General features: G+C 42.9%; 3 protein-coding genes across 3 annotated transcripts; 1 reads left to right on the top strand and 2 right to left on the bottom strand.

Moving 5' to 3' along the window:
- Window positions 1–227: 227 nt before the first annotated feature.
- Window positions 228–1,989, bottom strand: EAE97_004189 (uncharacterized protein; the record flags this gene model as incomplete). Its single annotated transcript, XM_038874701.1, has 4 exons — window positions 228–833; window positions 885–1,168; window positions 1,297–1,885; window positions 1,960–1,989. The coding sequence occupies 4 exons, from the start codon at window positions 1,987–1,989 to the stop codon at window positions 228–230; spliced, it is 1,509 nt and encodes a 502-aa protein (XP_038734145.1).
- A 967-nt stretch (window positions 1,990–2,956) lies between these two features.
- Window positions 2,957–4,270, top strand: EAE97_004188 (uncharacterized protein; the record flags this gene model as incomplete). Its single annotated transcript, XM_038874700.1, has 1 exon — window positions 2,957–4,270. The coding sequence occupies one exon, from the start codon at window positions 2,957–2,959 to the stop codon at window positions 4,268–4,270; it is 1,314 nt and encodes a 437-aa protein (XP_038734144.1).
- Window positions 4,271–4,687: 417 nt separating this feature from the next.
- EAE97_004187 (uncharacterized protein) lies at window positions 4,688–5,027 on the bottom strand (the record flags this gene model as incomplete). The annotated part of the gene is made up of 2 exons (XM_038874699.1): window positions 4,688–4,757; window positions 4,852–5,027. 2 exons carry the CDS (start codon window positions 5,025–5,027, stop codon window positions 4,688–4,690), a joined length of 246 nt encoding a protein of 81 aa, XP_038734143.1.
- Between the last annotated feature and the right edge of the window lie 5,687 nt (window positions 5,028–10,714).

Genomic DNA, 10,714 nt, shown 5'->3' with positions numbered 1-10,714 from the left:
ATTGAATGAATGAATGAATGAATGTATTTGGTTTGTTTCGGGGAAGGTAAGAAGGGAAGAAGTGGATTTATTTGAGGATAATACTAATCTCTATGACTACAGCATTTATAAGTTATACCTATATACAATCTACACACAACACAAATTCGAAATCTATCTGCAAAGTAGATACAATCATCTCAAACAAACCAAACCATGACACTTCATATTCCCACCCCAACCCCCCTTCACATCTTTTCCCCTTTCCCACCCATCCCATAAACCTCCACCATCCTCTCCCCAACCGCCTCCCCACTCCAATAAGCCCCCGTCGTCGTCCCCAACGCAATAAAAGGCGCCGTATGCTCCCCCGCAAACCACAATCTCCTCTCCGGCAGCCCCTCTCTCAAAACCTTCACATCCGCATCCCCCTCGCGCAACCCCACTTGAAAGTTCGTATAACTTCCGTTTCCCGCCAGATCATCATTGACCCACGTCGTACCCACACAAGACAATGGTGTACAATCCGCATTCCCCTCTTCGTAGTTAGGGAGCAGCGAATAGTAGGGCTGGAAAAAGGAAACCAGGAATGCGTCTTTTTCGGCCGGGCTACCCAGTCTCGAGAGGGTGTGCGCGAAGAGTTGAGATTGCTCGCCGTAGATGTAGAGGAGCAGCGTGGGGTGTGCATTTTCGGGAGTGAATGAGGAGAGCGGTACGATTTCTTGATGCCATTTGTGAGGATTGGTGGTGCGGGTGTAGGTGGGAGCGAGCCATTGGGTGAAACCGTCGAAAGTTTGGGCGGAGGGAGGAAGGTTGGGATTGCTCCAGAACGCGTGGGGAAATGTTATGTAGACCTAGGAGATTGTCAGACTGAAGTTTTGTAATGGGATAAGGAGTACGCAAACTTTTTCGAGACAGCCATAGCCGAGGGAGTCAATGGCGGAAAGAAATCGGGTGGGGAGTGCAGGTTGGAATGCTTGCTTGTTTTTCTTTAACCAGCCGAGTGGCGTGGTCATTACTACTTCGTCGAATTCTAAACTTTTGCCGTCATCGATGAATACGGTGATATTTTCCGAATTTGTTTCCACGCGAGTTACTTTTGTTAAGTATTTGATTTTTGCATTCTCCAAAGCTGGTTTGGCGACCTGAGCGAGGATGTTCTTGTATGTTCCAGCGACGAAAATATTTGCTAAATCATGAATTAGTTCACTTATACTCAGGTTTTTTTTCAGCCACTCAAAAAATGACATAACACTTCAATAATTATGCGTCGCAAGTATGACCTTTGACAATTTGGAACCATGAGAAATGACTTACCTCCGTCGATGCACTCTTCTAGCCAAAAGAATTTCAAACTTTGCTTCTTTACTGAACTCCCGACAAAAGTTCCCCATATATCAGCAAACTGAATCGAAATTCTTCTCTTCTCCGCATCATCGGGATACTTTTCCAAAAGTTTCTCTTCAATAAAATCATAAAGACTCTTATCAGGATCAATACTCTCCGAATTTTCCTCCGAGTACTTAAACGCCCCATGAATAATTTCCCACACTTCATTCATCATTGCATCCCCATCAGCAAGAGGCTTCCCATCTTCTCCAAACCATATCCCCTTTTCAGCCCACGTATGCACTTCCGTATTGGTACTATTGGCCATATCCAATAATGGTTGATCGTCGCTACCGTGAAGCCAATTTGCTCCTAGATCGACCAATGGGCCGGATGGCAAATTTATTTGATGAACTCGGCCACCGATTCGATCACGACCTTCGAGGATTGTAACGTCAAAGCCATGTTGGAGTAGTATATCGGCGCATCGAAGTCCAGAAAGTCCTGCGCCGACTATACAGACTTTTGGTGGTGATGAGGGGTTTTGCTCGCGTAGCTTAAAAGGAGAGGGGTTAGTCTGGGAATTAATGTCTGGACATGACACATTCACGATTTGTATTCGAGTGAAATGTCATTTTATTACTTACTCACCTTAATTGAGGGACTCGATGGTTGTCGCATGATATCGGACTGGCGTATTTTAGGCTGGCAAGAATGTAAATCTTGATAGATCCTTGATGTGCTTTTGTCTAAAAAGTCGTGTGAGTTAATGAATGAAAGGCATCTGGGACCTTAGAAGTAGCAGCCATGCGATTCTTCAAAGGAATTTGAGGAGGAGTGATCAAATTGTATATCCAAGTGTGCAAATTTCCTACAGATTTCGAACTGCAATGCCAAGATAGAGTGACAACTAGGGGCCTCGCTTGGGTATTCACGTTCAGTAGACCAGACGAATTCAGCTCAATCAACGATATCGATGCCCAGCAACCAGGGACATGTTATATTTCAAAACGAGCCTCTGAGATCTATAGTCATGAAGACAAGTAGATGACGAGCACTTGCTCCACTCTTGAATGATCTCGTCTTATCATAAGATGACAAGCGACAGTCACTTGAATGTGCGAGAGCCTCTCAGGAAAACACGATATTACAGGGGATAGAGTTCTTTCAATGTATATCAATATTTTCGCAGGAAATATGAAAGGGTAAGATCAGATAAATTCTGTAGAAAGTCATTCTCTTTGGTATGGCAACCGGACTGTGTATCATTACCAGTGGGTATGTGAGAAAATTCAGGAGGGTGACTTTATCGGAAATGAAAAGTAATCATACCTGACGTAAGTATATTCTCAGCTTTCATATTCTACACCTTTACTTAGGTATATTCAACCCTATATCTCCTTCTACGAGTGTTGTGATTCTTGCTTTGGATTTTCAACTAGTGAGATTTCATTGGTGGGATGGTGGACAAAATTAGATAATTATGTAAGCGACTCTTTCCAATTGACACGCCTGAGCACGAGCCGACGCATCATTCTCGTGCTAGCTTACCGGAGATCAAGGACTAGGTACGATATAACAAAATGGCCACCCAGATTCAGCCCCAAATTGAAGCCAAAATTTGGTCTTCATCTTTCACATCCCCATCATGCGAACCTCGAGAATATCGAAAGATACTGCGAAGATAATCAATGCAACGTCCACCTCACCAAGACGCTCTACAAGATCTCTATCTCGGTTTGCTTTGAATGCTCCAATCAAGGATGAAGATACATCGCCAACTCCAGATATTGAAGATGTCATTCCTTCAACTTCGAGTCTTAAAAGAAAGAGAAATACTGCTCCAAAGACTTCCATAAAGAAACAATCTCTCAACGAAACGACAATCAAGACTGAAATCGAGAATACTGTCGCGTTTTCCCCTCCGTCGAAAACAAGTCGAGTACGCAAACCCGCGCGTAAAGTCAAGAATGAAGATACCGGAGAAATAGAAATCCAGCCCCCCAATGATTGGCGCGAAGTCTACGATATCGTAATGGAGATGCGGAAATTGGGCGTCGCGCAAAATGCAGCTGTAGATACGATGGGATGTGATAAATTGGGACAAGAGACTGTTGATCCGAAAACGAAGAGATATCATACCTTGACGGCTTTGATGTTGTCTTCGCAGACTAAGGATACTACGAATGCGGTTGCGATGAATCGTCTTTATACGGAATTACCTGCTCATAAGGAAGGTGCGCCGATTGGTTTGACGTTGGATAATATATTGGCTGTGGATCCGAAATTGTTGAATGAGTTGATTTGGGTGGTGGGATTTCATAATAATAAAACCAAGTATATCAAAGCTGCGGCGGAAATTCTTAGAGATCAGTGGAACGGCGATATACCGGATACTATTGAGGGCCTGATGTCTTTACCGGGAGTTGGTCCAAAGATGGCATATTTGTGTATGAGTAGTGCTTGGGGTAGAACGGAGGGAATTGGTGTCGATGTACATGTTCACCGGATTACGAATATGTGGGGTTGGCACACGACTAAAGGACCAGAGGAAACAAGATTAGCTTTACAAGCTTGGTTGCCCAAAGAACTATGGCACGAGATCAATTGGTTGCTAGTTGGGTTTGGACAAACTGTCTGTTTACCAGTTGGAAAGAAATGTGGAAGTTGTGAGTTGGGAATGAATGGATTGTGTAAAGCAGCCGATAGAAGTAAAGTTACAATTGGAAGAAAGATTAAAGAGGAAAAGATCAAGACAGATCAGGAGGGTCATGTGGTTGAGCGGACGGAAACGATCAAGGCCGAGGAGGATAGCAAGGACATACCGCTGAATCCTGAAGAGAAAGCTCAATTAAAGTCTGAGGCTGGTATTGTCAAGCAGGAGGAAGAGGATGCTGTTTTAGCAGATATCGCAAATGCTCCTGGAGAATTGGAGAAGACGCCAAAACGGAAGAAAAGATGAGATTGTTTCCACAAGATTATGTTTTTGTATTATAGCTTGCATTGGAATCTTTATGTGTAGCGGCACATCGTGTAATCTATCCTCGCATAATGGAAGGGCTCGCATGTCTGGGGCTAAGTGGCCATATCTCAAAACACAAGACTTCAGGCCCTAATTTACATGCTGTATAGCTCTCAGACTCATCTCTGAAGCATCACAAAACCATGGAATCGTACTGTTGTGTATGTTTATATCTTGTATTATTCGTTTATCTCTCCGAAAATGGCCTAACCACCATCTATCTCAAAATGCCTCCCAATGCTTATCCGAAAACGCCATCACTTATGCACCAGAAACAGTTCATCCGCCCCGCTATGCATCCCATACATATTTTTCTACTGCCCACCCTGTATCTTCTTCCACCCGCCTTACTCCAACTCAAGTTCTCCTCAGGGCCTTCTCAGCTAACAATGGCCATCCGAGCACAAGTGCAAAACCGGGGAAATATCTATACACATTGCATTAGTATCCTTCTTATCACTTTTGTTCGAAATAGCTCCAAAGGGCGTCAGTTTGGAGAAAGGAAAGAAGAAAGTACTTACAATACAGCATTTCCGGCAGTCCTCTTAACCAATTTGCCCCAATCAGCTTTAGCAGCCTGTTGAGAAAGGGGATAGCGTTCGAATGGGTGTGGTTCGAAGCCACGTGCTAGTTGGCGGGCTCGGGTGAGGATGGAAAAGGTGCGGCGGGATGCAACTTGTCGGATTATTGGGGACATGATTTCTTTTGTGGGGGGTTCCTTTTATTGGTTGATTGGTTGATTGGTTGGATGATTTTTGTGAGGAGTGATGTTTATATGTGTGTTGTGATTGAGTGAAGTGATTGGCTGTTGGATACACTGTATGATTGATTGATTGAATTGTATGGTATGATATGATATGCAAGAACCGTAACACGACAGCGAGGATGCATATATATACGAATAAGACATACATCAATTCACTCCCATCATCAACCTCCATCCTCCTACGCAACCCGAAAGACCTCTCCAGCCAAACTACAGCCTCCAAACCCTCCATCCCAAACCGAACCATCATGATCCCACCCCGCCAAAACATCATGCGAAAATCACCATTCACGCAGACCATGCGTATAAAATCTCCTGATCTCTTCGCTTGAAATCGCTTCCTTCAATCATCCTCCGGGCTGCAAAATTACGAACCAATAGGATTGTCTGGTTTACAAAGAGGTATGTTTGATTACATGATACGCTTATAGAAAATTCGGAAGAATGTGAAAGGAAAATATCGGGATAGAATGTTGGGTAGAGAGACTGTAGAAAAAGTTGGACAATAGCACGATGGTGGTGTGACGAGGGAGTGGTATCAGGTCATTTTTTGGAAAGGCTAGGCCAAATACGGTATAGTGGGATTTTCGGCGAGTTCCGAATTTTGGGGTGTTGGTATGTGATGTTGGTGGGTGCTTACTTGCTTCGTTTTTTGGACGACGGCGGAAGGTTCTGCATTGCGGTATTGAATTTTGGAGTATTCTTGTTTCGAGAAAGAAACTGAGGATAGGTTTTGATGGCAAGATGTTTGTCAATACTGATGCGACTGCATCGTATGGAGACGTGGATTATCACGATATGTTGAGGAATCTGGAGGAAGGGAAGCCTCTTGTTCACAACACAAGAATCGAATAGTTGGAAATTAAACTTACAGGATGGATCAATTGGTCAGAATCCTGAGGCTCTGTTACTTCGATTCATCTCTGGAAATGATACTTAAAACACGGAACCAGTTGAGCGACTGCGGCTCTATCGTTTGAGGTGGAATACAGCTATGAAATTCCTAACTTGTAAAGCTAGAAGGCTACTCGTTCACCATGAAACCAAAAAAATCCCAATATCTATTTCAGCAAGTCCTTTTTCCAATTGAGAACCATTAAATTCTTTATCCAATATTTATCAACGTCAAATATGTACCTGAGCAAACCTGTGTATGTCGCTTTGGCATTTCGACTCACCATTCTAGCACAAACATGAATGATCTTTTCTTGTTCTAAACATTCTTTACACATTTGATATCAGGTACGTGAAGAGTAGATATTGTATAATGATGACCAGGGAGAAAACAATCACCAAAACACCCTAAAGATCGTTAGCATCATGGTACCTATCGTCAATAGACAAATGTTAACATCGGCACCCTGACCTCTGCCTAGTACTATAGTGCAGAGTCTAGAATAAGGTCTCTTAGACTCCACGTAAGGTGATGTCTATAAAGCCCGCGATCTACTAGGTACTCGTAATCCCGTCCCGTTCTCCTGGAATGTTTCCCGGTGAACCCGTCCTTGCTACTGGTGGGGGGGGCGTCGTCTTGGGCAAATATTTCTCATCTTTCTCGATTTTTGTTTCTATCTGATCAAAGAAAGCTTACAGCAGCAGAACTAACTCATTTATCGAGCGTTCGAACTAACCTCTAGCTTTCATTCTAAGGATTCAAGATCGTTTTTCTGTTTGGTTTATATACAATACTGCAGCACAAGCGCTGCCGGGAAGGAGGATTGTCGCTGCACTATTCATATGTAAATATATCAGCGAAGGGTCTTTGATAAACATTTCTCATATAGCATGGCTCATTTTGTCAAGCGATCCATGATATCTGTCCCATTTTATCAATTTCATCATGCATCTCTTAGTTATTCAGAAAGATTATAATATCTATACTCTTTAACCTGACGACGAGAGTTCATCGCGGCAATAGTCTGCAAATGCTATTCACTTATCTGATTTCTATAATCATTCCCCTCTCCATGATCAATCTTCTCCCATTTCAACATCCATTTCATAGTTATTTCTTGCCATATCCCATAATTCAACCCTATTCTCCCATCCCCGATTCCAGCATAATCATCTCAACAACATAAATATCCTCTCATAGACAATAGCCCAAAAGCTTTTCCAAACCCTTTTCATTAGTCTCAAAATCCCTTGAACGTTGTAGATTCTCGTTATTCAGTTCGTTTTTCTTCTTTAAACCTAGCCAAATCGAACTCGGGAATATCATTTACTCCCTTAGATACCTCAAGCGCTCGAGGGACGCTACAGTGAAAATACCCTGAAATGAGACATATTCCCAGCAGGAAATAGCCACCGAAATCGAAATGCCACACCTGAAGCTTCGAGAAACAGACCTTCTCATTTTCTTCAAGGATTGCGTCAAATGTCAATTTCTGAGGTGCTACAGCGATAGAAATCAGGTGGGCTAGCAGTGTACATCGGTGCTCCTCCCAAAATGTATTTTAACGTATAATATGTGGTTAATATTCTTGTAATTGCCATGAGGATTGACCAATAAAAAAAAGAATGGCTAATTCAAACATCAATGGATTTTCCTGTATGAGGAAAAGAAAGCTGTCTATCTATAACTCATTTTGAAAGCAGTTCAACTTAGTTCCCCAGTTACCGAAGTTGTGAGGGCTCTTTTGAATTCTGCATCGTGGTAAGCGAGACTCAAAAGGAGAAGCTTGAATTGCGATATTTAAGGTGTTGTCTCGAAATATCTTTGTTTACTCATGAAGCTCACACGATGATATCTTGAAAGCCGGGCCTTCTCACTCATCTTGTGATCTGAATCAAGTCAGTCGAAAAATTTGCTTGGATCCCACGAACGATATCGCAAATTTCATGATAATCGTCTGTTTGACTTTGGAATAATTGTGTAAACAATCCAAATACTCTATTCGAATATGCTTACTCCCCGAGATAGCATTATCAGACGATTAGTTATATCAACCGCGGTCACAAGGATCTTGTATCAAATTGAATAACCTGGCTTGATTGGTGACATCAAGACTTTAGAGTTGGTATAGCACCAAATCAGAACTTGATGATTGAGTGCCCTGAAAATTGAATTCCAAACAGCTTATTTCATCCAACTGGTTGAGTCTGAACTGACTCCTGGGTTGTTACTTGTCCATCAAGAACCACGAATGCCTGAGAAGATTAGCAGCTTTGATAATTATCTGGGCTGATAGAGTATCATACCGCTCACTGAGCCATTTAGTAAACTATGATGGGCGATGAAATCGAAGTTGATGCTATGCACGCAGGTGCAATTGAATCTTGGTGCACAAGGCGAGCATATGAAGGTCTCAGAAAGTCAAAGATAGGAGAGGAAAGTTGCCGCATGCTAGCATCTTATTGCCTCCCTTGACAAAACTATTTTTACAGACGGATTCATTGGTTCTGAAATCCTCACAGGTGAATGCCGCCAGACAATGCGATACAACCCCAACCAAGTCCGAGATATAAATTTGCCACAACGGAAATGAAACGGAACTAACCAAAGCAAAAAACAGAAGAGAGACAACGACGGGAAAATCTCACCGCCATGCCTCTACTTTCATCGAACAATAGGCGCTTCACCGCGGCACAGAAACAAATCAATATCAGAGCTGGTAGATTATCGTCCTTCACTGCTCACCTCATTCTGACCTTATCATAAACGAAAGGATTCAACCCTGTGGTCCGCCTACTTATCTGCCCATCTGCCTAGTGTCTTGCAAGTGTGATCCAAATACACAGCTAATGTCTAGCCTTGCGTCTTCAGATCATGTTTTGACCAGAGACTCGAGACAAGACACCAACACTCAGAGATTAGCACCTTGTCCATTGATTTCCCGGTAAAGACCCACGACCGTGTAGAACGAACTTCATAATGGATTTGCCAAGGCAGAATCAATTTCAATGTACCATTACTCGCATAGCCTGAAAGTTATCCGAAATCAGATGAGGAAGGCCGTACCAACGGAAAGGGACAAGCCAAGATTGGTTGAAATGAAACAACACGCCGAGTTCCTTGATCGATAGTAAGATCTTACAGTTCATCACCTCGCATACCGTCTTATTTAAGGTATCTTTATAAGCTTCAACACAGGAATCAAGATGAGGATAAAATTCGTCACTTATCATCAAGTTTGTCCCTTATCATCTTATCGCTCAAGAGGCCTACGTACGTGCGGCGAAAACACGTTAAGCAATGAACACCTCCCCCACTTGGTACTGATGACATCTCACGCCTAAATCTGAGACAGGTCCAGCGCCCGATAGTGGCTTATGCTCATGAGTGTTACCGAAATGTTCCCATTCAAAAAACACGCGACTCGAGGAAAATGAAGCTATTCAATTACGCTTTGACTTCCAAGAACGATACATGATAATAGCTTTTTAGATTTGACCACATGAACGAACTAGTTTGTAGAGAACGGGTGTCAACCGAGGAAAAAAGCGGATACACTCAGCGCAAGCTTGTTTCTACTTCGGCCAAGACCCTCGTTCAAGAAGAAGAGTATAGCCTATTATCAGCTTAACTTCCCCGCCTCACATGATCAAGATTCTCCTTGCGTGCCTCAATTGACAACATTGCATCGAATGCACTTACATAAAATGCGCAGGAAGTATGTACTTGTGGAAGATGATGATTTGTGGTACGAGATGGGAAAGTAGCGTACGTACATAAATACCTCAAGCTTCGGGCTGTAGTTAAGGATCTTTCGTACGACAGAAACTCTGTCACTAGTAATCGTAACATATGTACCTAATATGAGGATATCAAAAGAAGGGATGATTGAATGGTAGCAAATCCATAAGTAGTTAACACAATTATTTCGACCTTCCTTATCGGGGCCCACCCTAAAATTGACCCTTGAGATGTAGTAAAGATTATGTCCCGGTAAGAGTTGTCAATGTCTGTCCACTCTCCGACGTGAGCTTCAATTTGACCAGGTGTTCGAAGATAAGGAAAATGTCCGGTCGGTCGATGAATCCGAACATCTAACGGTTGGTTAGTCTAGAACTTATCTCGCGATTATTTTACAGGTCTATCTTGCACGCGTGCGTGTGTGCTAAATATCGAAAATCAACTATCAGTATTAATTCACGATACGATCCGTTTCGAGACTTCTTCTAGAAGTTCTAATGCTTCTCCCGTGGAAGCACGTTAGCTTCTATGGAATATCGTGGCAAAATGCTTGTTGAATGCTTGTTGACAGAAACTTTTATGCAAGAAAGTGGTGGGATCATATTGAAATGGAGAGTGATGTGATCTTGCCTTTCGCCTGCTCCTTATCATTCACATCTTGGCAAGGTTGGGGTATGCGGAGAGGAAGACATGGGTCCCCTGTAAAGTTGTTAGCATCCACACAGATTGGAGTCATTGGACAAGGCTCGAACATGTCGCCACGGAAACTGTACCTTCGATGCATAATTCCAGAAGCTTACTTCATTCGAGAAAGACAACAGTGGAATATCTGCAATAGTTACCACCTTTTGGTGTTATGTATGACAATGACTCTTGGTACGGGCCTTCTTCCTCCTTTAGAGAGAGCTCTCGTGCTCTCTCTATCTGCTCACTGTAGTGAAACAAGCATCGCCTCCGGCCTGCGTTCAATCCAAGGTTGTGG

This window comes from Botrytis byssoidea (assembly GCF_014898295.1).
Source record: "Botrytis byssoidea strain MUCL 94 chromosome Unknown BBYS_007, whole genome shotgun sequence".
NCBI classification, from domain to species: domain Eukaryota; kingdom Fungi; phylum Ascomycota; class Leotiomycetes; order Helotiales; family Sclerotiniaceae; genus Botrytis; species Botrytis byssoidea.
This window is presented reverse-complemented; position numbering and strand designations above follow the sequence as displayed.